At 41.1% G+C, this 27,668-nt stretch overlaps 2 protein-coding genes across 3 annotated transcripts in view; both read left to right on the forward strand.

The window, feature by feature from the left end:
* tent4b (terminal nucleotidyltransferase 4B) overlaps positions 1 to 21,465 on the forward strand; it is an 84,938-nt gene extending 63,473 nt beyond the window's left edge. Inside the window, exons 3-12 of the mRNA XM_061876914.1 lie at positions 18 to 64; positions 210 to 330; positions 752 to 859; positions 3,788 to 3,916; positions 4,004 to 4,217; positions 4,287 to 4,413; positions 10,231 to 10,334; positions 10,404 to 10,630; positions 10,705 to 10,854; positions 19,710 to 21,465. Of these exons, the coding sequence (XP_061732898.1) occupies positions 18 to 64; positions 210 to 330; positions 752 to 859; positions 3,788 to 3,916; positions 4,004 to 4,217; positions 4,287 to 4,413; positions 10,231 to 10,334; positions 10,404 to 10,630; positions 10,705 to 10,854; positions 19,710 to 19,877 (1,395 nt within the window). The 3' untranslated portion in view covers positions 19,878 to 21,465. The remainder of the gene's footprint in view (positions 1 to 17; positions 65 to 209; positions 331 to 751; positions 860 to 3,787; positions 3,917 to 4,003; positions 4,218 to 4,286; positions 4,414 to 10,230; positions 10,335 to 10,403; positions 10,631 to 10,704; positions 10,855 to 19,709) is intronic.
* Positions 21,466 to 26,204: 4,739 nt separating this feature from the next.
* The window catches only part of adcy7 (adenylate cyclase 7), a 211,624-nt gene continuing 210,160 nt past the window's right edge, over positions 26,205 to 27,668 (forward strand). For both annotated transcript variants that reach the window (XM_061876926.1, XM_061876945.1), the window contains exon 1: positions 26,205 to 26,339. The gene's annotated coding sequence lies outside the window, so the exon portion shown is untranslated. The remainder of the gene's footprint in view (positions 26,340 to 27,668) is intronic.

Raw genomic sequence — 27,668 nt, forward strand, 5'->3', positions numbered from 1 at the left:
CTTTCATCTTCGTCTAGGTGCAGGTGTTTGGAAGCTTCAGCACTGGTCTCTATTTGCCAACAAGGTGAGTCACCGGGGTTCCCCAAACCCTATTAAATATAAAAAAAAGGCCACTATTGTAAAATGCATATGTTGCCATGGCGTTATTGCTTTATTTTCCGCACGCTGTCACATGATTGTATCCCCATCTCCATTTTGTCCTTCTTCAGTGATATAGACTTGGTGGTATTTGGGAAATGGGAAACGCTTCCGCTGTGGACACTGGAAGAGGCTCTGCGCAAGAGGAATGTTGCAGACGAGAACTCCATCAAAGTTCTGGATAAAGCCACGGTAAGCTGCTTGGAGATTCCCCACATTAAGCAACAACAAAACCATCTCTGGGAATATCAGTCGACATGAAATACTCAAGGATTGATGGCTTTTTCCTGCTAATGCAGTCACAGAACGTTCCGTCTCTGTATTTTTAAAACCGCACAGTTTTCTTGCACTGTGACTGGTGAATCGAGTATCAGATTCACCGGGGAGGAACTTGTTGTTCATGTTATGATCAATGACCTGAGGGATTCCATTACCTGATTGACTTCAGTAAGTGACTCATAAGATCTCGAGTCGGGAAAAGGAATAGAGTTTTCCATCACTACTGCAGCCTTCTATGGTTACTTATTAGCGCTCTGTTTTGTCATAAAATGGGCAAGTTTTGTGTCGGTGGCCGTCCATTTCGGGTCTGAGCATATATATCTTGTGTTCCCAGGTTCCCATAATTAAACTGACCGACTCCTTCACGGAGGTCAAGGTGGACATCAGCTTCAACATCAAGAACGGCGTCAAAGCTGCGCGGCTCATCAAGGAATTCAAAGAGGTATATAAGCTGTCGCTTTGAGGGGTGCGAATCGTTTTGCATTAAACTATTCCAATTCTTAAGGTGACAATTTAATTCATAATCGATTATTGATTCAAACATATTTTCGCAATGTATCATTTGGTATAATGAAAAAAACAACAACTTTCAAAACAGGTTAGAAAAGCTCCCTGTGGTTGCACGGAGATGGCCTAAAATTATCTTTTTAAAAAAGATTTTATTAAGATAAAAAATAGGTGGGATTTTTTTTGTTACTTATAGATTTAGAATTGATGCCCACTTCCAAAGACATGCACCTGGGGATAGGTTGATTGGCAACACTAAATTGGCCCTAGTGTGTGAATGTGAGTGTGAATGTTGTCTGTCTATCTGTGTTGGCCCTGCGATGAGGTGTTGACTTGTCCAGGGTGTACACTGCCTTCCGCACGATTGTAGCTGAGATAGGCACCAGCGACCCCAAAGGGAATAAGCGGTAGAAAGTAGATGGATGGATGGAATAAGAATTTTGATTCTGCCAGTCGCTTTTATTTGGAGTCCCACATTATTTGATCCAAGGTTTTTGTTTGATTGAAACTTTTATTAGTAGATTCCACAGTACAATCCATATTCCGTACAATTGACCACTAAATGGTAACACCCGAATAAGTTTTTCAACTTATTTAAGTCAGGGTCCACGTAAATCAATTCATGGTAAGTCTCAATATAACATTATAATAGGTACAATAGTGCATTGACTGTTCCTTCAAAATGTGTAAATGGATCAAACTACTTTTAGCAAGGTCTACTGGGAACATGCAGTTTAATTATTGAGGTGACACAAACATTTGCAACACTAAAATAGCAATGTGAGCTGCAGTGCTAATATCACACTCACATTTTAACAGTAACATCATGCTTGGTTAGTCTATTAACTGAAGGAAAATGAAGTAGTCAAACTTAAATGGGAATTCTGCCTATTATTCACATCCTGAAGTGAGAAAGAGGTTTTTTTGTGCAATTTCAAGAAAGAACTGCAGGTAATTGGATGTCATCTATTTCCATCCATAAAGACTTTGAAAACAAACTCCCAACAGCGTTCAATTTACATGTCGGGACGTGTAAATGAACTATTTTTATGAACACAGCTCCTTCCTCACTCAGAGGTAAGCAGACTTATAAAACGCTATTGCTATATTATGATTTATGTTTCGCGCTTGTAAAGTAGACGTTTGTGCCCATAATCCGAGAAGTTGGTTAACTTTGAAATTCAACTTGGACACGAAAACATGGCTAAAAGAAGATGCGAAAAGATGCTTGTTTCATCCCAGCATTTTTTACCTGAGGTGTGACAATTATGCTGAATTCATCATCAAAACAGGGAGCACAAACAAACTCTTGTGCTGAAATATATAAACTGCCCAACAGTCGGAATCCCAGTGAGAGCAAACATTGATATTAACTGTTTAGTTATGTTCTTGTTTTGTTAGTAGCACTGCTACAAAACTCAAAAACATAAAGTTTTGGATCACCATTTGTCCCACAGTAATCGTTGTTGGGACAGCAAAGCTCACAAATGCCATAGTGTCTTAGTGGTAGTACTTTGTGAAATCAATGCTCCCAGGAAAGAAGTTACGGCAATGCTCAAAATGACCAAAATAACCAACATGTAAATATTAAATGTTATCATTACTGTGTCTGTTACTACATTACCGTCTTTTTTGGATTATAAGTCGCTCCGTAGTATACGTCGCAACAGCCGAAAATAAAGAAGGGAAAAAACGTATACACGTCCCACTGGAGTATATAAGTCGCATTTTTGGGGGAAATTTATTTGATAAAATCCAAGGCAATTAAAAATAAATAAAGAATAGTGAACAACAGGCTGAATAAGTGTACGTTATATGACGCATAAATAAGCAACTGAGAAGGTGCCTGGTATGTTAACGTAACATATTATGGTAAGAGTCCTTCAAATAACTATAACATATAGAACATGCTATACGTTTACCAAACAATCTGTCACTCCTAATTGATCAATCCCATGAAATCTTCTTCCTCGATGTCGCTTCTAAACAAATCTGCCAACTCCAAAGATTTGCGCCGCTTCTTCTTGTCGTTTTCTGCTGCATATTTTACTACGTCCAGCTTGTGATCTGCAGTACATGATTTCCCTTTCGGTGCCTTTTTTGTTCAGCCCTTCTTGGTTTTTATAAGTTACCGCCAACGTTGAAATGATACATTTTAATAACTAGGGCAATAGCATATAGCAGTTAGCATCCTTTGACCCACAACGCACTTCTGCCATGACCCGCCCCCGCCAAATTTGTATTTGTTGACGTGTGTGTGACGATTGCTGACATCTTTGTTTATCTCTTCCACGAATGAGATAAATAATATTATTTGATATTTTACGGTAATGTGTTAATAATTTCACACATAAGTCGCTCCTGAGTATATGTCGCAAACCCGGCCAAACTATGAAAAAAAACTGCGACTTATAATCCGAAAAATACGGTACATATATACTTACAACATGAATGTACAATGTTGTGGGAGGTTTTTGGATATTTTTCAAGCTTTTACAGGCAGAATATATTCTGTCCCCATTACTTGCATTGTTAGCCGCCTCTTGCTAGCGTCTTTCTTATGATTTAGAATGCACTAAAAATGGAAAGATATGTGTTTTTGTGTCGCATAAGGGCTGTGAATGACAGGCGAACGTTTAAAAAAGTGCAGTTCCCTTTTAAAGCTTGTCTAATAGTTGGCAGAGCTTTATTTTAAGATATGTAGCAAAGCCTGAGTTTAGAAAAGGTAGCATATACATGAGGAAGGAGGTTTTTTTTGTTTATAGCGACAGAAGACACTGAGCTTTAAATCAGGCTTGAGGGACACCCCTGACAACATCCACAGCGGGAACTGTTAACATCTCTCCTCATGTCCTCACCTCAGAAATACCCTGTGCTGCCTTACCTGGTCCTCGTGCTCAAGCAGTTCTTGCTGCAAAGGGACCTCAACGAAGTATTTACCGGTGGAATTGGCTCCTACAGTCTGTTCCTCATGGCCGTGAGCTTCCTGCAGGTCAGTTACACCTCTTCATGTGATCCATCGGAACCCCCTTTTACCTTCCTGTCATAAACATGTAGCTTGGTATCTTCCCATGCACAGCTTCACTTTAGGGCAGACGTGTGCCAGCCAAACATGAACATCGGCGTGCTGCTGATCGAATTCTTTGAGCTCTACGGCCGTCATTTTAACTACATGAAAACGGGCATCCGGATAAAAGACGGCGGTTGCTACGTTGCCAAAGACGACGTTCAGAAGAACATGATGGACGGCTACAGGCCTTCCATGCTGTACATCGAGGACCCACTGCAGCCAGGTAAAACCTCTGGATGACAACTTGTCCTTTTTTTTAAAAAGCGTAACGCTTTGTCACTTGTCTTGTCAGACAACGACGTCGGCCGCAGTTCGTACGGTGCCATGCAGGTGAAGCAGGCGTTTGACTACGCCTATGTGGTGCTCAACCACGCCGTGTCGCCTATTGCCAAATACTACCCCAACAATGATACCGAGAGGTAAGAAACTCTTTATTGGGCTTCTCTCAATTGCCGATTTTCTAGTATTTTTGCTTTAAACTGAGCATTTTCAAGCATAAAAATGACTGAACAAACTGGAAATATCAATACTAAAGTGGTATTGGCCACGAGATGAGACCAAACTAATCAGAGCGTGCTGTTCAATATCATGGCAACAAGGGATTGACGACGTGGCAACCTTGAGACCTCCGAATTTGGGATATGGGGGGAGGGATATATATTCTCAAGTATTTCTTATACAAACCCTGTTTCCATACGATTTGGGAAATTGTGTTGGATGTAAATATAAACGGAATACAATGATTTGCAAATCATTTTCAATCCATATTCAGTTGAATATGCTACAAAGACAACATATTTGATGTTCAAACTGATAAACTTTTTCATTTTTGCAAATAATCATTAACTTTAGAATTTAATGCCAGCAACATGTGACAAAGAAGTTGGGAAAGGTGGCAATAAATACTGATAAAGTTGAGGAATGCTCATCAAACACTTATTTGGAACATCCCACAGGTGTGCAGGCTAATTGGTAACAGGTGGGTGCCATGATTGGGTATCAAAACAGCTTCCCAAAAAAGCTCAGTCTTTCACAAGAAAGGATGGGGCGAGGTACACCCCTTTGTCCACGACTGCGTGAGCAAATAGTCAAACAGTTTAAGAACAACGCTTCTCAAAGTGCAATTGCAAGAAATTTTGGGAGTTCAACATCTAAGGTCCAGAATATCATCAAAAGGTTTAGATAATCTGGAGAAATCACTCCACGTAAGCGGCATGGCCGGAAACCAACATTGAATGACCGTGACCTTCGATCCCTAAGACGGCACTGTATCAAAAACCGACATCAATCTCTAAAGGATATCACCACATGGGCTCAAGAACACTTCAGAAAACCACTGTCACTAAATACAGTTCGTCATAACATCTGTGTACAAATTAAAACTCTACTATGCAAAGCAAAGTCATTTATCAACAACATCCAGAAACGCCGCCGGCCTCTCTGGGCCCGAGATCATCTAAGATGGACTGATGCAAAGTGGAAAAGTGTTCTGTGATCTAACAAGTCCACATTTCAAATAGTTTTTGGAAATATTCGACATCATTTGCAAATCATTGTATTCCGTTTATATTTACATCTAACACAATTTCCCAACTCATATTGAAACGGGGTTTGTGTGTATATATATATATATATATATATATATATATATATATATATATATATATATATATATATATATATATATATATATATAATCCGTTCATGAGTGAGCATATCCGATCGGCCATTGTGTTTAATGGAGAAGTCTGATCTACAAAATTTGCAGGCCGCATACCCTTTTCCCCTTCGAGCTGTCCTGGATGAACTGAAATTATTTTTTCCAATCATTTTGGAACTTGCAGGCGTACTTCTTCTTACTCGTTGTCGCCATGTCTCTTCTTCGTTCTTCTACTTCGTCTCTGTTATGTTTTTGGACATTACTACTTGCCGTAGTTTTGAAGCAATGCATAATGGGAATCCGGATGTTGTGTGTCAGTGTATTAACTTGCCGGCTGGAATAAACACACGCTGAGAAATAGCTCTGTGGCTGCCTACTTTATGGGTTATAGATAAACCTATGGATAACGGAGACTTAAATGATGGTCTCCTTTTCAGGTGAAAGAGGACGATAAAGGCAGTGCCTTTAAGGTACGCTCCAAATATTGTTGTCCGGGTGGAAATCGGGAGAATGGTTGCCCTGGGAGTTTTTTCGGGAGGGGCATTGAAATTCGGGAGTCCCCCGGGAAAATCGGGAGGGTTGGCAAGTGCAATATGGCCTAAAGCTACTGTATATATCACAATATATTACTTGGTATATAAAAGATAATAGAAACCTTTCAAAACAGGTTACAAAGGCTACTGACATATGCAGTAACATGTTGCATCATTTCCAGTTGTATTATTATATAATACTCTATTTGCTAATTTCTTGTTAGTATCTGGTTATTATCTGTTGTAACATGGTACTATATACTTTACACTTCTGTTAACATGCAATAGGCACTTATTCTTTGTTTGGATACTTTACATTAGTTTTGGGCGATACCAGGAATTTAGGTATCGATTCAATACCAATACTGACACCTCAAATCATTAAATGATCATTAAATGAATAAGGCTGCAACATAACAAAATGTAGAAAAATTGAAGCGTTGTGAATACTTTCTGGATGCACTGTAGCAAGAATGTGTCATCAACATGTATTATCCCAATATAACGATAGTATAACATTTACATACTTTAATCGTACAATGTTTATATCACTAATTAGTGGCCACTAATTGGCTCATCCTCAGGCAGCATTCAGTCTCCCATAGGTGATGATGGGGCTTTTATTTCATGTCTATTAATAATTCCTACTTTGCATAAATTAGTTTACTGCGTTCAGGCCTAAAACCAATTAAGCGCGATAAACAAGGGTTTACTGTACTTATTATTTGCTGTACAAATTTTCCAGTTACGTACACAACTAATCCCATTCAAAAAATATCTGTCCACCTCAAGAAAGCTGAATATAACTTCAGTGAAGAGTCAGGCCCGTGTAGGAATTTTCAAGTTGTAATATACGTCTCGGGTGTCAGTTGGACTCTTCATGGCAGTGTCGGCTTACCTTCTCTGTTTCCCGCGGCAACCAAACAGCCTGTTATGATTTGATTGATTGATGATGGACATTCTTTTTCACCAAAAATAAGGTGGTGTCATCTTTCATTGTCGGTCTACTTTTACACTAAGAGAGCATACAAATGAGAACGAATGCCGACACAATGTTGAATATTATTCATCATAACTGTGTTTTATAGATCAAGATTTTGGACTCCTAGGAGTTAGAATAGAGTTTTTATTGTCATTATTGCAGTGAACAGGTTCAAAGAACAACACAATTGATATGCAGTGTCCTTTCCAAGTAAACATTAGGGTTGTCCAGATGCAACTTTTTTTTACTGGCGATACGATGCCGATGTTGGAGTCTTAATAAGAGGCCGACACTGATATTAATCGTACCTGATATCAGCACAAATCATACATAGTTTTATTATTTTGTAGTGTGGATTGTAAGAAAACGTTTGATTAAGTGAAATGACTCAAAAACAGAGAACACTGTTACATATTCAAGACACTAACCTATTTAATATTAATTGTCTCGAATGGACTTAAGCTGTCTTTAATTTGAAGCGGAGTGCTAATTGTTTCTTTGGCGACACTTATCACTATTTAAGTTAAGTTCATTTGACAAAAAGCTGAATGACATGTTCGTTACTGCATACTTTCTAATACATTCTATTTTGGATAATTACGTGCAAGTAATATGCAGCTATAATTATTTAAGGAAATTAGTTGTTTTAGCCTGTAAAATTGATCAATTAGAGATATTCCCCAATGTAACTAGGGCAACATCTGTCGCTAAAGTCTGCAATCCAAAACAGCTCATTTGGAAGAAGGCCAAATTGTTTTACAAATGATTTCACATTTTTGGGCCTCATAGGGATCTCAAATACACAAAACACAGGCATCAACAGGTAAGAAAAGTTGCTGTTGCATAATAACACCCATTTAACAGTTAAAGTGGCTGTTTGCAACTTGATCACATTTACATTTTTCAAAGCAAAACATATAACAGGAACACCACCGGCTAGCTTATGTTACCATTAGTGGTTTAAAAGAACACGTTTATTTTAAAACTGTCTGTTTCACAATTACTAAATTTACTCTCTATATATTTTTTAAATGCATATGCACACGTACAAAAACAGTCCAAGAGAAGCAATGGACAATTGGCAGTCATGTTGTTGTTATGATAGAATATACCGTATTTTCTGGACCATAGGGTGTACCAGTTTATAAAGCAAACTGTTGATTATAAGACGTATTAAAGGGGTCATATTATCTTCAAGCCACTTTGTGACCGTCTCTTCAGGATGCCTTGTTTAGTGGGCGATCTTATTTACATGGCTGTCATTTGACAGCGTCTTTTCCCTGTCATCTTTGTTGTACCAGTAGTTGTTAGCACTTTGATAGCGAGTTTACTGACAGATATAAGTTAGAGCTAGTATCGGATAGTATCAGCCGATAAATGCTTTAAAACGTAACATCGGAAATTATCGGTATCGGTTTCAAAAAGTAAAATTTATGACTGAAACGCTGCTGTACGTAGTGGTACACGGACATAGGGAGAAGTACAGAGGCCTACTGAAATGAGATTTTCTTATTTAAACGGGGATAGCAGGTCCATTCTATGTGTCATACTTGATCATTTTACGATATTGCCATATTTTTGCTGAATGGATTTAGTAGAGAACATCCACGATAAAGTTTGGAACTTTTGGTCGCTGATAAAAAAGCCTTGCCTGTACCGGAAGTCGCATACGATGACATCACAAGGGTGAGGGCTCCTCACATCCTCACATTGTTTATAATGGAAGCCTCCAACAAAAAGAGCTATTTGGACCAAGAAAACGACAATTTCCCCATTAGTTTGAGCGAGGATGAAAGATTTGTGGCTGAGGATATTGATAGCGAAGGACTAGAAAAAATTAATAAAAAAAAAAAAAAAAGGCGATTGCATTGTGAGCGATTCAGATGTTTTTAGACACATTTACTAGGATAATTCTGGGAAATCCCTTATCTTTCTATTGTGTTGCTAGTGTTTTAGTGAGATTATATAGTACCTGATAGTCGGAGGGGTGTGTCCACGGGTGTCTTGACGCCAGTCACTGAGGGAATTAGTCACGGCAGCAGCAGCACGACAGAAGTTCCGCTGATCTCCGGTAAGAGGCGACTTTTTACCACAATTTTCTCACCGAAACCTGCCGGTTGACAAGTGGTCGGGATCCATGTTCGCTTGACCGCTCTGAACCATAGTAAAGCTTCACCTCCGGGAATTTTAAACAAGGAAACACCGTGTGTTTGTGTGGCTAAAGGCTAAAGCTTACCACCTCCATCTTTCTACTTTGACTTCTCCATTATTAATTGAACAAATTACAAAAGATTCAGCAACACAGATGTCCAAATTACTGTGGAATTATGCGATGAAAAGAGACGACTTTTAGCCGCTAGTGGTGCTGCGCTAATATGTCCCCTCCAACTCGAGACGTCACACGCACGCGTCATCATACGCGTCATCATTCTGCGACGTTTTCAACAAGAAACTCCGCGGGAAATTTAAAATTGCAATTTAGTAAACTAAACCGGCCGTATTGACATGTGTTGCAATGTTAATATTTCATCATTGATATATAAACTATCAGACTGCGTGGTTGGTAGTGGTGGGTTTCAATAGGCCCCCAAAAATATAGCATCTGCTTAAAAAAATTAAATAAATCAGCGTTTGAAGAGCGATACAATGAACAACTGTACTGTTTTTTTTTTTTTCTGAAATCAGACTGTGTATTTATTCATTGTTCGGAAAGGTTTTGACAGCATACTTGGCCTTCTTCCTGTTTACTCTTTTGTTTGTTGTTAATTTCTACAGCAGCAAACTAGTCGTGCCCCTGCTCGACGCTGCCAAGTAGTGGTTTGTTTTTTGTCTTTTCCCCCAAGATGCAACAATGCAAATATAGAACATTGCTGATAAGAGGCATGTGGTACAGATCAATCAAACGCCAAATCAATAGCCACATGTCACAGCAATTTTTAAGCAATGAAGCGTCAGTAGATGTTTGTTGAAGTGAGGAGTACCCCCCATTCCCCCTAAAAAAAGCTTATCGTTAACATTTGCAGTGTAAACACTGATGTTCCTCTTTGCTCTTTCCTCTCAGCATTCTTGGCCGGATCATCCGCGTGACTCAGGAAGTGGACGAGTACAGAGACTGGATCCGGAAGAACTGGGGGAGCCCGTCTCAGAACGACCTGCCGCTCAACAGTGAGGGCTCACGCTGACCTCGTCGTCAAGCAGAACGTCTACTTGAACATTTGCTCCCTTTTTCCGCAGGAAACGACGTGACGCTGTTCAAGTCCCAGCAGCTGGACGTATGCAACAACAACAACGTCCTGGCCCTGGACGAGGACGACGAGGACGATGTCGTCGTCGTGCTTCCGTCGGCCCCCAACAGCAAGACCTCGTCCAACACTTCCTCGCCGTCTCCTTCCCTGCGCTCCTCGCCTTCCTCTTCGCCGTTGTCGCCCTCCTCCACGACGTCCTCCAGCTCGAGTGACGCGGTCAGTCCTCGGCCGCGGCCCCCCGCTAACACCGCCGGTGTGGCGCCGAGTCCTGATAATCTTGTGTTCCGCAGGACTCTGACGGCACGCCGTGCAAGACGGCCAAGCAGCAGTCCAGCAGGGTCGCCAGCGCCCACAGAGAAAAGTCGTCAGTCACGGCCGCCAATCACAGAACGCAGAACCGCACAAGCAGCACTCCAACTGGAGGCAACAAGGGAGGAAAGGTGTGTGCTTACCTCCCACACACGCACTAAAAACTTTATAGTACAAAACAACACTTAATAATACAGTCATCATTCCTATTATTACGAAGTAAAGAGACCCAAAGGAATCCTTTCGATGAAAAATCGGTATGTTCATGTTGACAAGTGTTGCAATATGGTTGTTAAGAGGAGTTGAATGAATACAGTCATCCCTCGTTTAATTGGTTCTGGACATGACCTTGACAAATTAATTATAAATCGAATATCATATCTAGAGCATAAAAACCCTGTTTACAACGGTGTATGTACATCTTTCAACATTATGAGAATCCTTTAGACATGAAACAACACCCTTTAGTTTACCTTTACACTCTTTTAATCTAATGTACAGTAGTAATGCTGCATTAGGCTGAGCCAATCACTGAAAAGCGTGCTCGTATTGGTTAGATCTGAGTACCACTGCTGTAGTATAAAAATAATTGTTTAATTAATAATTTTTATGCTTGAGAATGCTTGATTTGGACCACAAGGTTGTAGAATATGCTTTCAAAAAATGTGGAAATATCCCCAAAAATCCTTAATGTAGTGAAACGGCAATATTTGAAGCACTGTGAGGAAAGTGACGACTGTACATTAAAAACATCACTTCTTAATATTGTTATTACTTCGTACAATTGATTTTTTAATAAATGATAATAATAATACAAACTTACCAATATACAAATATTTGTATTTGTCAAAAAATAAATCATTTATTAAAATGTATATATGTTAAAAGAAATATTGTATGTGAAAAAAGTAAAAAAAAAATAATGATTTTTCATGACAGAAATATTACATTTCAGATGAGTGATGAAAATGCACTATTGTACATTTAAACAAATGTATGTGAAAAAAAACATGACTAAAATAATTGATATTATTATTAAAGTAAAATATTAAAATAATACAAAGTAAAAGGTATAAATTTCAAAAATACAAATATTAAATTTCTCCAGCAATTATACGTAATACAATACTTTATGTTTGAATAAATGTATGCAAAATTGTACAATACTTCTTTTCTCGAGTGATTTATATTTAGTTGAATACATTTATTTTTTTATTAATTGTGAAAGTTCAAATATTGTATAAACCTCATCCAGCTGTTATTATGTTAGACTCACTGTTGAAGCGATCTGAAGGAGGTGTGGCTGTCTTGCCATTATTTTCTAATGTCTGCATGGCGTCCTTCTGAGAAGGAATGTGACATCAGCGCGTGCGTTCCAGAGCGCGCCGCAGCAGCAGGTGATCGTGATGATGGCAATCAGCCAATTCCCGCAGACTTTGTCTAAACTTGCTACACCAGTCAGTTTGTTGTGTGTGGGCATGTCTTGCCACACTTGACAATTGAATTATTAGGTAATCCCAATGCGTTATCGCCAACGATGGACAAAGAATTGGAACCCTCATTGACCTGGCTTCTGATACGAACTATATAACACATAAAGCTGCAAGCAGGACAACTCTTCGAAGTGAAGACATCACACTACTGGTCCATGGTTTCGGAGGGATGTAGGTGTCTGCGGCAACCAAGAGTTAGCACTCCAGTAGGTACCTTCAAGTCACATCAACTGATCTGGTATGGTGTGGACACGATTGCAGAACTGCACAAAGATGTTCCAGTTAATGAGCTGCAAAATATTTTCCCAGATGTCCTTCTCAAATACCTTATTTGGCCCAAAGAAATACAACTCCTGATCAGCCACAAAGAAGATCAGTTGGTGCCCCAGAAAGTCTGTTCCATCGGTGTCCTGGTGCGGGGGGATGGCCCGCTTGTCAAGACCATCGGAGGCACGCATCCAAGCCTCTTTGAGGAAGACACCTTAACGGCTCACTATTCAAAGATTCATTGTGCAAGATCAATGAGAATGGCAGCAGTGAGGAACTTACCCATGAAGGCCCGGTTTCCTGTGAGTCTCCGGACCATCCCAAAACACAGTCCAGTACAGGACTGTCTCAGAAAATTAGAATATTGTGATAAAGTCCTTTATTTTCTGTAATGCAACTAAAAATATGAAAATGTCATACATTCTGGATTCATTACACATCGACTGAAATATTGCAAGCCTTTTATTATTTTAATATTGCTTATTATGGCATACAGCTTAAGAAAACTCAAAAATCCTATCTCAGAAAATTAGATTATCTCCTCAGACCAAGTAAAAAAAAAGATTTATAACAGCAAAACAAAACCAAACATTTGAAAATGTCAATTAAATGCACTCAGTACTTGGTTGGGAATCCTTTTGCACGGATTACTGCATCAATGCGGCGTGGCATGGAGGCAATCTGCCTGTGGCATTGCTGAGGTGTTATGGATGTCCAGGATGCTTCAATAGTGGCCCCTAGCTCATTTGCATTATTGGGTCTGGTGTCTTTCAGCTTCTTCTTCTTCACAATACCCCACACATTCTCTACGGGGTTCAGGTCAGGGGTGTTGGCAGGCCAATGGAGGACAGTAATGCCATGGTCAGTACACCAGTTACTGCTCGTTTTGGGACTGTGAGCAGGTGCCAGATAATGGTAGAAAATGAAATCATCATCTCCTTAGAGTTTTACAACAGATGGAAGCATGTGGTGCTCTAAAATCTATTGGTACACAGCTGCATGGACTCTGGACTTGATGAAACACAGTGGACCAACACCAGCAGCTGACATGGCTCCCTAAGCCATTGCTGACTGTGGGAACTTCACACTGGATTTTTAAGCAACTTGGATTTTGCTCCTCTCCAGCCTTCCACCAGACTCTAGCGCCTTGACTTCCAAATGAAAGTGTGGAGTTCAGTTCAATATTTCAATTGATGAAATATTGAATATATATATTATTGACTATAATGAATCCAGAATGTATGACATCTTCATGTTTTTAGTTGCATTACAGAAAATAAAGGACTTTATCACAATATTTAAATTTTCTGAGACAGTCCTGTATACCCACCAGTAGCAGAAGACTTTTCAGGTGGTGGAAAAGGGAAAGCATTGATTGGAGCTGCCTCCATACCATAATGTGGGGATGTCGCTGCGGGAATTGCCAACCAAGAGAAAAACAGTTGACGCTTGCTGAAGAAAGGGAACTGGAGATGGTGAGAAATGGCCTGACATACTGTATGTGACTGGAGATGACCACAATGCAGAACCACAATGGCATGCCAAATATCCATGGACTGAAGATTAGGCTTCACTCCCAAACAACAAGAACACAGTTCAAGTAACATTCCTCAGAACAGAGAAACAACTGTCAAGGACACCTCAATGGAAAACGGCCTACGCTTCTGAAGTCCAGAAATGGTTGATCGCAAGGCTGCAGTAAAACTGTCGAAGGACATTCTAAAAAGCTGAACCAGGCCAGTGTGGTACATAAATCACTTGATCGCACTAAACCGGCACTCCTTCTCTACCCCAGCAATAATTGTGTGGAACAGCAGCCAGAGGGGCCGAGATCTAAACCTGAAGGACATACTTATCAAAGGTACTGATGTCCTACTGAGGTTCCGAGCTGGTGTCTATGCTTCTCTCGGTGACGTCCGCAAGATGTACAACTCTGTCTGGCTGGAAGAGATAGAGGTTCACCTGCACAGATTCCTTTGGTGTTACGCTGAAGAAGCTGAATTCGAAGATTTTGCCGTAACATGTAGACAAATCCTTTGAAGACATATCCTCTGGATGCATAGCCCAAGTCGGCATGAGAGAGACTGCTAACTTACCTCAATTTCACTTGGATGAAGAGAGATGTCCGAGAGATGCCCGTGCATCGGTTGGGGACGTCTCTGCGCTGCTGACCTGTCTCTGCTCGGGATGGTCTCCTGCTGGCCCCACTATGGACTGGACTCTCACTTTTATATTAGATCCACGATGGACTGGGCTCTCACGTCCATTGCACCGGTCGCCCTAGGGGCAGGGGGTCCCCACATCTGCGGTCTTCTCCAAGGTTTCTCATTGTCCCATTGGGTTGAGTTTTTTTCCTGGCCCTGATGTGGGATCTGAACCGAGGATGTCGTTGTGGCTTGTGCAGCCCTTTGAGACACTCCTGATTTAGGGCTGTATAAATAAACATTGAGTAAACATTGAGATGTGTGCTGGAAGAAGATACATATGTTGATGACATTCTGACCTCTCATAACGACCTCAACCAGCTGAAGCGGGTCACAGTCTCAGGTTTACCCTGATTAAAGTGGAAGGATAGAACTAAGAGCTGAGCAAATGGAGCCCAAGACCACGGTCGTCCCAAACCAGCTTACTGCAAATGACAAAGCACTCGGTTTAGGTTAGTCCATTGAAGACGACAAACTCTATGTCATGGTCGCATGAACTTATCAAAGAAGAGCAAAAAGATGTGTCTTGTTCAGCACCTGCTTAGAGAGGAGGGGATAAGGCAAACCTCAGATCCACTCACCAGGCAAGAACTATCAAGCCAAGTCTCCGGCGTGTTTTATCCACTTGGCCTCGTGGCTCCTGCAAAACAAAAGGGAGCAACCCTTGTCAGAAGAGCTTTTCAGGAAGCTAAGGTCGCTTAGGAGAGGACACATGGGATGCCGGCTTATCTGAAAGGGTTCGGCGAAGACTCAAACTCAGATTCACCAGACCCCTGGTCAAGACTTGATGGCAGGGAGCACGCATATGGCGCCGTGATGTATCTTCACTGGAGATGCAGCCATGATGGTGTTGTGAGGCTCGTCGCAGCCAAAATCCAAGCTGACCGTAGTCGAGCACAAAAGCCAAGCTGGTCCTTGCAGACCGGCTAAAAAACTAAAACCGGAAACACTGCTGAATCCATGTCAAGAAGTGGTCCCACCTCGTCGACAGCCAAACCTTCTTATGTCAATCAATCAATGTTTATTTATATAGCCCCAAATCACAAATGTCTCAAAGGACTGCACAAATCATTACGACTACAACATCCTCGGAAGAACCCACAAAAGGGCAAGGAAAACTCACACCCAGTGGGCAGGGAGAATTCACATTCAGTGGGACGCCAGCGACAATGCTGACTATGAGAAACCTTGGAGAGGACCTCAGATGTGGGCAACCCCCCCCCTCTAGGGGACCGAAAGCAATGGATGTCGAGCGGGTCCAACATGATACTGTGAAAGTTCAATCCATAGTGGCTCCAAGACAGCAGCGAGAGTCCCGTCCACAGGAAACCATCTGAAGCGGATCAGCAGCGTAGAGATGTCCCCAACCGATACAGGCGAGCGGTCCATCCTGGGTCCCGACGAGCGGTCCATCCTGGGTCTCGACTCTGGACAGTCAGTACTTCATCCATGGTCATCGGACCGGACCCCCTCCACAAGGGAGGGGGGGACATAGGAGAAAGAAAAGAAGCGGCAGATCAACTGGTCTAAAAAGGAGGTCTATTTAAAGGCTAGAGTATACAAATGAGTTTTAAGATGAGACTTAAATGCTTCTACTGAGGTAGCATCTCGAACTGTTACCGGGAGGGCATTCCAGAGTACTGGAGCCCGAACGGAAAACGCTCTATAGCCCGCAGACTTTTTTTGAGCTCTAGGAATCACTAATAAGCCGGAGTCTTTTGAACGCAGATTTCTTGCCGGGACATATGGTACAATACAATCGGCAAGATAGGCTGGAGCTAGACCGTGTAGTATTTTATACGTAAGTAATAAAACCTTAAAGTCACATCTTAAGTGCACAGGAAGCCAGTGCAGGTGAGCCAGTACAGGCGTAATATGATCAAACTTTCTTGTTCTTGTCAAAAGTCTAGCAGCCGCATTTTGTACCAACTGTAATCTTTTAATGCTAGACATGGGGAGACCCGAAAATAATACGTTACAGTAATCGAGACGAGACGTAACAAACGCATGGATAATGATCTCGGCGTCTTTAGTGGACAAAATGGAGCGAATTTTAGCGATATTACGGAGATGAAAGAAGGCCGTTTTAGTAACGCTTTTAAGATACAACGTAAAAATGATAGCTATCTTCGCAAACTGAATCAGCGAGATCCAAAGCAGCACTGATGTCCAAGACTGGTGGTGGATTCCTGGGTCAGAAAGCATTGCGGGTATCGTCACCAGTGGAGTCAGTACTGACGCCCTAACTGAGGAGTCCGAGTGGCATTCAGGTCCAAAGTTCAAATTTCTGAAAAAAAGTGGAACCAGAGGACCACCTGCAGTCTGGTGGATGAAAAGCACTTCAGTGATCTCAGAAGGCTGCACGGGGCTATAGAATGGATCTGGAAATAAATTCTGGTGGGTCAACAGTAAAAGAAGAGAAAAGTGGGAGGCAGTGCCTTCATCAGGTATCATCACAGTTTCCAAGAGAAAAGTTTTCTTCCCAGATCTTTACCTGGGTTTCATAACACCACAACAGACTGACTGGTGGACTCCTTGTTTGTGGCGGCAGAGTCCACAAACAAGTTAAAAATGTTTTTATTTTACTGGATTTAGTTTTCACCTCATTTCATTCATTCAACTACTTTTTCAACAAATTCAACTGGAAAAAAGCCGACAAAGAAGTGAGAGTGAAGTCCTGTATCTACCATGAATTGATTAACGTGGACCCCGACTTAAACAAGCTGAAAAACTTATTCGGGTGTTACAATTTAGTGGTCAATTGTACGGAATATGTACTGAACTGTGCAATCTACTAATAAAAGATTCAATCAATCAATCAAACAAGGGACTTGTACTAGATTGATTGGTTGATTGATTGATTGATACTTTTATTAGTAGATTGCACAGTTCAGTACATATTCCGTACAATTGACCACTAAATGGTAACACCCGAATACGTTTTTCAACTTATTGACTTATTTAAGTCAGGGGTCGACGTTAATCAATTCATATTAAAGTCACAAGTACACTCGGCACTCACATACCGTAATATGTACACATTTAAAAAAATAAATATCAAATGGAACTTGATTATGCTTGTGTATATAATTATACATATAAAAAAAACATGTTTCAATGAATAACGAGTATTGTTTAGAATTCCATGCATCCATCCATCCATTTCCTACCGCTTGTCCCTTTTAGAATTGATATACATCAACTTAAATCAATCCAATCCAATCCACTTTATTTATATAGCACATTTAAACAACAATAACGTTTCCAAAGTGCTGCACAGCCGTGTTAAAAACAATTGTAAAAAAAAATAATAATAAAATAAAATAAAAAAAGTATATATATATATATATATATTGCTCCACCAATGACTGAATAAAAACAAAAAATAAATAAATATAAAACCAATAAAAACAATATAAAAACTAATATGATTAAAAACTATTTTAAAGGGTAAAATCAATTAAAACAGTAAAATAGAAATCAAAGTGTATAAAAAAACACAGAGGAGAACAGAGGACCACACAACTCACGTAGTGTTAAAAGCCAAAGAATAAAAGTGGGTCTTAAATCAGGGTTCTCAAACTGGGCTCCATCTTGATTAAATTACAGTTGTTTATTTGACTATATTCAAACACAGTGTTACTGTTCAAACTCTGTGTAATTTTACAGTGGCCAAAACTATCATATTTTTCGGAGTATAAGTCGCACCTGCCGAAAATGCATAATAAAGAAGGGAAAAAAACATATAAGTCGCACTGGAGTATAGGTTGCATTTTTTAGGGAAATTTATTTGATAAAACCCAACACTAAGAATAAACATTTGAAAGGCAATTTAAAATAAATAAAGAATAGTGAACAACAGGCTGAATAAGTGTACGTTATATGAGGCATAAATAACCAACTGAGAAGGTGCCTGGTATGTTAACGTAACATATTATGGTAAGAGTCATTCAAATAACTATAACATATAGAACATGCTATACGTTTACCAAACAATCTGTCACTCCTAATCGATAAATCCCATGAAATCTTATACGTCTAGTCTCTTACGTGAATGAGCTAAATAATATTATTTGATATTTTACGGTAATGTGTTAATAATTTCACACATAAGTCGCTCCTGAGTTTAAGTCGCACCCCTGGCCAAAATATTTAAAAAACTGCGACTTATAGTCCGAAATATACGGTATTTAATATACTTTCTGAATAAAACGTCTGCCTCGTTTCTAACGAGTACTTAGGCCTACCACGCTACTGTATTTTTAATGTTGGTACATGGAGAGACAAGTTTTTTTCTGAGGTGGTACTCGGTGAAGAACTCGGTGAAGAACCATTGATCAGGGACGGCGTGGCGCAGTGGGGAGAGTGGCCGTGCGCAACCTGAGCGTCCCTGGTTCAATTCCCACCTAGTCACGTCCGTTGTATCCTGAGCAAGACACTTCACTCTTGCTCCTGATGGGTGCTGGTTGGCGCCTTGCATGGCAGCTCCCTCCATCAGTGTGTGAATGTGTGTGTGAATGGGTAAATGTGGAAGTAGTGTCAAAGCGCTTTGAGTACCTTGAAGGTAGAAAAGCGCTATACAAGTACAACACATTTATCATTTATTTAAACTATTACATGAATGTACATCAATTCTAAAAACACCAAGTTGAGTATGCATGAACAATTCTCTTGAACTATTCAAATAAATTACATATATTTCCGAAAGAAAAGTGAAAAACGAATTTGAACGTGTTGAATATGACTTTATAGGCGTACTGATGACAGGCACCCATGATCGGGATTGATTGATTGATACTTTTATTAGTAGATTGCACAGTACAGTACATATTCCGTACAATTGACCACTAAATGGTAACACCCCAATAAGTTTTTCGACTTGTTCATGTTAATCAATTCATGGTTGGATATACATGGGATTCATGGGATGGATCCAGTCACTGTGGTTGTAATTAAAAATGACATAATTGTCGATCCAAGCGGACTGAAGATGATTTTTTTTTGTGTCCTTATTGATATTAGGCAAGGATACCTCGTCCGCAGCACAAGGGTGGCCATCAGGGTCAGCAGAGCTCCTCGTCCTCCTCCAACAACAACAAGAGTCATCCCAGCAACAAGCCGCACCACCAAGGCAACGGCAAGAAGAGGAAAAACGCGCGGGATTCCGCACAAGAGGAGCTGTGCAGATAGGGGGGGCGTTAATAACCCCCCTCGCCCCTCTTCCTGTCTCCATTCAAGCTGGGGAAGGTGGATAGGAACTAAGATGGATGATTAGACGCTCATTTGGCTTCCTCCTCCTTTTTCTTCGTCTCCTCCAACTGCCAGCAGCGCCCTCTTTGCATTATTATTATCATCATAAACATGCCTCTTGCGCCTCCTGCTGTACAGGAATGGAAGGAGCACACAATAGGACCTCCCTCTCTGTTGGAAATGACATTTAAAAAAACTAAGAAAAAACTTTCTACAAAAAGATACACGAAAAAACGGAACTGCTTCAAATGTATAAAAAGAAAAAAAAAATGTTCTGAGATTTTTAATGATGGCGTTTGTAGGGTGGCGACTCACAAATGCGTGAGATGTAACTTATGCATGATTTTTTTTTTTTTTTTTTTTTGTCCGAACAGATTATAGGAAAATTTCTACTGGAACAGAAAAACTTTTTTTTTTTTTTTTTTTTTTTTTTTTACACAACAAAAAAATATATCAATAGACGCGGGTGGTCTCGTTGCCATGCCAACACAAATCATCAGCAGCATCTTTTACTTAGTTTTTTTTTTTCTCTTTGTGCGTGTAACCTCAAATGTGTATTGTTATTATTGTTAGCCTTTCCTTGTAGACCACACGTTGGGAATTTGGAGGCTTTACAAATGGAGTTTTTATTGAGATAATGACAAAAAGTAACAATATAATGATGGGATGTTTGATATTAAATCCAGCAAACGAGGAAAATCATTTGTATTTGTTAAATGTATTTATTTTTTTATTAATTATATGAACATAGTATGGCTATATATATAAATATATATATACACATGACAAACTTTTTGAGGCTATACCTTTACATAATAAGATGCCTGGGGGGGGGGGCAAAAACTTAATCAGGTACAAAAAAAAAAAAAGACGACTCCAACTTTATAATTATCATATTTTTGTTCTTATTGGCAGTGACCAAGTTGCAAGTCGTGTGAGGATTTGTTTTAAATACGTGGCTGGTCTACTTTATAAGGGAGTTTTAAATAAGTTGAAGAAAAATAAAAATGCAATGCAGTACACCATTTGACCTAGAGGTGGCGACATTACGTCACATTGAATCCACATCTTTGAGGGCTTGACAACTACATTTCACTGATTGTGTTTTTTTCTCCTTCTTTGGTTTCAAATCCTAAATTATAAGGACCTGATGGCTTCCTGGAGGGGTTGTACCAACCAAAGCACATCTCCAACCTCCTGTTATTCATAATACAGCCAGCAAATGCTTCACATTTCCATTTTAAGCATCCTCTTTCAAGAGTGATGCAGCCCATTTATCCACGTGACTCACCGCCATGTTTGAATTAGTTCAAATGCACTTGTTTTTTGTGGTACAAACCAACATCCCACTTTTTCATTGGGTTTGAAGTTGGAACTATTCACTGTCTCGATGGAGTCAAGCCGTGTAAAAAAATCTGAATGTCCGAATACTGAAAACTTTCTAAACGGCAGGAAAGTTTCCTCGAGTCAACTGTACCATCTCTGCTGCTTTTCACAAATTCATGCAATAAAAAAAACAGTTCAGTCATTTAGTGTGATGTTTTCTCTACGTATGATGATTATTAACAATTGTTTTTTTGAATGTTTACATATAATGTATTTTTTGAATACATTTTATTTGTTGATTCACCATGCCAAACATGTTTTTGTTTTATTTTTGTCCTTACTAATATATTAAAATGACTGTATATATATAAAAAATACCAACGTGTATTTTTTATTATTATTTTTATTTGTATTAACATTTAGTTATATTTATTTGTTATCATAAGGTATATTGTATTTTTACATACATATCTGTATTCATATATGTTCATTTTTATTTTATAGCAATATATTAAAATTACATGATGAAACTATATATATATATTTTTTCATATGAGTAGTATAACTTTATTTTTATTAACATTTTATCATGTTATGTTTAATTGTATATAAGTATATGTGTGCATTCATATATATATATATATATATACACGTATGTATTAATGTGTATATATACATATATACACACATATATGTACATATATATATAAATACTGTATACACATACATATATGTATATGCACACATCCATCCATTCATCCATTTTCTGCCGCTTATTCCCATTGGGGTCGCCGCGGGGCGCTGGTGCCTATCTCAGTTACAATTTGGCGGAAGGCGGCGTACACCCTGGACAAGTCGCCCTCTCATCACAGGGCCTGCACACACACACACACACATATATATATATATATATATATATATATATATATACATATTCATATATTTATTTTTAGATTTTCTAGCATATCAAAATTATACATTTAAAAAATGTAACTTAAAAAGTGAAAACAAAAAAAAAAATGTATTTATTTTATTGTATTTTTTTAGATAGAACACCTTGTTTTTTGATAATTATACTTTTTATATGTGTTTTATGTCCTATGCATCATATGTAAAAAAAGCACTATATATATATATATTAAAGTTAAAGTACCAATGATTGTTACACACACACTAGGTGTGGTGAAATTGTCCTTGCCTCTCTTTACCCATCCCCCTGTTCACCCACTGGGAATGGGTGGTGAGGGGTGAGGGATCCTTTTTGGTGATTTAACCCCAATTCCAACCCTTGATGCTGAGTGCCAAGCAGGGAGGTAATGGCTCCAATTTTTTTAATAGTCTTTGTATTACTCGGCCGGGGTTTGAACTCTCAACCTACCCATCTCAGGGCGGACACTCTAACCACTAAGCCACAGTGTGTGTGTGTGTGTGTGTGTGTGTGTGTGTGTATATATAAATATATATATATATATATATATATATATATATATATATATATATATATATATATATATATATTAATTCAACATTTTTCTATTTGGTTTTATTAGATTGATTAGATTGATCACGAGGGAGGTGCGGGACATTGAGTCCGAGTGGACCATGTTCCGAACCTCTATTGTCGAGGCGGCTGATTGGAGCTGTGGCCGCAAGGTTGTTGGTGCCTGTCGTGGCGGTAATCCCAGAACCCGTTGGTGGACACCAGCAGTGAGGGATGCCGTCAAGCTGAAGAAGGAGTCCTATCGGGTTCTTTTGGCTCATAGGACTCCGGAGGCAGTGGACGGGTACCGACGGGCCAAGCGGTGTGCAGCTTTAGCGGTCGCGGAGGCAAAAACTCGGACATGGGAAGAGTTCGGGGAAGCCATGGAAAACGACTTCCGGACGGCTTCGAAGCGATTCTGGACCACCATACGGCGCCTCAGGAAGGGGAAGCAGTGCACTATCAACACCGTGTATGGTGCGGATGGTGTTCTGCTGACTTCGACTGCGGATGTTGTGGATCGGTGGAGGGAATACTTCGAAGACCTCCTCAATCCCACCAACACGTCTTTCTTTGAGGAAGCGGTGCCTGGGGAATCTGTAGTGGACTCTCCTATTTCTGGGGCTGAGGTCGCTGAGGTAGTTAAAAAGCTCCTCGGCGGCAAGGCCCCGGGGGTGGATGAGATCCGCCCGGAGTTCCTTAAGGCTCTGGATGCTGTGGGGCTGTCTTGGTTGACAAGACTCTGCAGCATCGCGTGGACATCGGGGGAGGTACCTCTGGATTGGCAGACCGGGGTGGTGGTCCCTCTCTTTAAGAAGGGGGACCGGAGGGTGTGTTCCAACTATCGTGGGATCACACTCCTCAGCCTTCCCGGTAAGGTTTATTCAGGTGTACTGGAGAGGAGGCTTCGCCGGATAGTCGAACCTCGGATTCAGGAGGAACAGTGTGGTTTTCGTCCTGGTCGTGGAACTGTGGACCAGCTCTATACTCTCGGCAGGGTTCTTGAGGGTGCATGGGAGTTTGCCCAACCAGTCTACATGTGCTTTGTGGACTTGGAGAAGGCATTCGACCGTGTCCCTCGGGAAGTCCTGTGGGGAGTGCTCAGAGAGTATGGGGTATCGGAATGTCTTATTGTGGCAGTCCGCTCCCTGTATGATCAGTGTCAGAGCTTGGTCCGCATTGCTGGCAGTAAGTCGGACACGTTTCCAGTGAAGGTTGGACTCCGCCAAGGCTGCCCTTTGTCACCGATTCTGTTCATAACTTTTATGGACAGAATTTCTAGGCGCAGTCAAGGCGTTGAGGGGTTCCGGTTTGGTGGCCACGGGATTAGGTCTCTGCTTTTTGCAGATGATGTAGTCCTGATGGCTTCATCTGGCCGGGATCTTCAGCTCTCACTGGATCGGTTCGCAGCCGAGTGTGAAGCGACTGGAATGAGAATCAGCACCTCCAAGTCCGAGTCCATGGTTCTCGCCCGGAAAAGGGTGGAGTGCCATCTCCGGGTTGGGGAGGAAACCCTGCCCCAAGTGGAGGAGTTCAAGTACCTAGGAGTCTTGTTCACGAGTGGGGGAAGAGTGGATCGTGAGATCGACAGGCGGATCGGTGCGGCGTCTTCAGTAATGCGGACGTTGTATCGATCCGTTGTGGTGAAGAAGGAGCTGAGCCGGAAGGCAAAGCTCTCAATTTACCGGTCGATCTACGTTCCCATCCTCACCTATGGTCATGAGCTTTGGGTCATGACCGAAAGGATAAGATCACGGGTACAAGCGGCCGAAATGAGTTTCCTCCGCCGGGTGGCGGGGCTCTCCCTTAGAGATAGGGTGAGAAGCTCTGCCATCCGGGAGGAGCTCAACGTAAAGCCGCTGCTCCTCCACATCGAGAGGAGCCAGATGAGGTGGTTCGGGCATCTGGTCAGGATGCCACCCGAACGCCTCCCTAGGGATGTGTTTAGGGCACGTCCAGCTGGTAGGAGGCCACGGGGAAGACCCAGGACACGTTGGGAAGACTATGTCTCCCGGCTGGCCTGGGAACGCCTCGGGATCCCCCGGGAAGAGCTAGACGAAGTGGCTGGAGATAGGGAAGTCTGGGCTTCCCTGCTTAGGCTGCTGCCCCCGCAACCCGACCTCGGATAAGCGGAAGATGATGGATGGATGGGATGGATAGATTGATTAACATTCTGTGTGATTTTTGTCAATAAAATAAATTAAAAAAATGTATAACAAATACCAAAAAGTGACACACTTTTTTTTTTTAAATGTACTATAATTAGAGTAAAAATTATCTTAAAATAATCTTCTTTAATATGTATTTAAGTATACGATTGACATAACGTACCGTATTTCCTTGAATTGCCGCCGGGGCGCTAGTTAGTGTAAAACCTCTTCTCACTCCTGCGCTTACCAAAGGCATGCGGTAAAAGTAAGCATGCGCTAATTATTTTAAAACCTCTTCTCACTCCGGCACTTACCAAATGCATGCGGTAAAAGTAAGCATGCGCTAATTATTTTGCGAAGCGAGTTTGACCTGGCAGTAATTCAAGGCAGGTGCAATTCAAGGAAATACGGTATTTTTACGTGTACATTTAATGTTTGTATGTAATGGAGGAGTTCAAGTACCTAGGAGTCTTGTTCACGAGTGGGGGAAGAGTGGATCGTGAGATCGACAGGCGGATTGGTGCGACGTCTTCAGTAATGCGGACGTTGTACCGATCCGTTGTGGTGAAGAAGGAGCTGAGCCGGAAGGCAAAGCTCTCAATTTACCAGTCGATCTACGTTCCCATCCTCACCTATGGTCATGAGATTTGGGTCATGACTGAAAGAGTAAGATCACGGGTACAAGCGGCCGAAATGAGTTTCCTCCGAAGGGTGGCGGGGCTCTCCCTTAGAGATAGGGTGAGAAGCTCTGCCATCCGGGAGGAGCTCAAAGTAAAGCCGCTGCTCCTCCACATCGAGAGGAGCCAGATGGGGTGGTTCGATCATCTGGTCAGGATGCCACCCGAACGCCTCCCTATGGAGGTGTTTAGGGCACGTCCAATCGGTAGGAGGCCACGGGGAAGACCCAGGACACGTTGGGAAGACTATGTCTCCCGGCTGGCCTGGGAACGCCTCGGGATCCCCCGGGAAGAGCTAGACAAAGTGGCTGGGCAGAGGGAAGTCTGGGCTTCCCTGCTTAGGCTGCTGCCCCCGCGACCCGACCTCGGATAGGAAGGATGGATGGATTGTTTGTACATTTAAATCTAATTGAGTTACTTATAATAACTAAATGAAATGAATGATAGATCAAAGTAACCACTCATTTTCTCTCACTTTACAGCATGAGGTAAGTGAAATACATAAATACTAATAATTGTAGTTCAAAAATGTCGTTTTCCTTCACTTGTTGTTTTTTTAAGCAGGAGTGCGTTTGGGCGTGGTTGACAGGCACGCACGCCGGGGCGGGGCTTGTCTTCTCAAAACAGCGGCGCGCGTACGGTGGAGCTTCTGATTCGGAGAGACGGGCTCAAGGAGGCAACAAACGCAAGCTACTCTTTTCTACCACGGCGGTGCTTCTTTATGGATGATTAAGCCGGAGGACGATTCTTTGCGAAGGTGGACAACAAGGTAGGAAGCCGAGCTTTTACACCTTTATTTTAATACTTTATTTATGTTGGCGTCATTTAACTTTTTACACGTGACATGTTGTCTTTTGTTTGTCCCTTCATGTCTTGTCAACTCATCTTACTGCACTATTTATCCTCTTAAGCATACTTCCTTTCTGCTCGCTTCCGAATAGTTTCGGTTTTTTGAAGAAATCCGATGTCTTTTTTTTTTTTTTTTTTTTTGAGTCAAAACTACCAAAATAGACGTTTCCCCTTTGTGCTCGTCCAAGTCTCTGTGCCGGTTTTGAAAGTAATGCAAACTTGCATCTGATTTTGATTAGCAATTAAAGTGTCCATGGAAACACTCAGTGTCCAAAAATTTATTGTGAAAATTAATCAGAACTTTAAAAATAAGAACGGAATATAAAAACTATAATAATGAACAACCAAGCTATTCAAACAGAAACAAAAACCCAGCATAAACCTAAGATGCATTAAAGTGGGGAAAAAGTGATCTAAATTTAATCGCCCCAGATTAAATCCATGATTAATTTTAAAAATCAAAATAAATGCCTTTGGCGTTTTTCCCTTCGGAGCTCCAAAAAAATAATAAAAAATGGTAAATGTGTTATCAATCAATCAATTAATCCATCCATCAATGTTTATTTACATAGCCCCAAATCACAAGTGTCTCAAAGGGCTGCACAAGCCACAATGGCATCCGCGGCACAGAGCCCACATAAGGGCAAGGAAAAACTCTCCCCAGTGGGACGTCGATTCGAATGACTATGAGAAACCTTGGAGAGGACCGCAGATGTGGGCAACCCCCCCCCCCCCCCCCCCCCATAATATTGTGAGAGTCCAGTCCATAGTGGATCTAGCATAATAGTGAGCGTCCAGTCCATAGTGGATCTAGCATTATAGGGAGAGTCCAGTCCATAGTGGATCTAGCATAATAGTGAGCGTCCAGTCCATAGTGGATCTAGCATAATAGTGAGCGTCCAGTCCATAGTGGATCTAACATAATAGTGAGCGTCCAGTCCATAGTGGATCTAGCATAATAGTGAGCGTCCAGTCCATAGTGGATCTAGCATAATAGTGAGCGTCCAGTCCATAGTGGATCTAGCATAATAGTGAGCGTCCAGTCCATAGTGGATCTAGCATAATAGAGAGAGTCCAGTCCATAGCGGGGCAAGCATAATAGTGAGCATCCAGTCCATAGTGGATCTAGCATAATAGTGAGCGTCCAGTCCATAGTGGATCTAGCATAATAGAGAGAGTCCAGTCCATAGCGGGGCAAGCATAATAGTGAGCGTCCAGTCCATAGTGGATCTAACATAATAGTGGGAGT

The sequence above is a fragment of the Nerophis ophidion genome, linkage group LG02 (genome assembly GCF_033978795.1).
Source record: "Nerophis ophidion isolate RoL-2023_Sa linkage group LG02, RoL_Noph_v1.0, whole genome shotgun sequence".
Taxonomy (NCBI): domain Eukaryota; kingdom Metazoa; phylum Chordata; class Actinopteri; order Syngnathiformes; family Syngnathidae; genus Nerophis; species Nerophis ophidion.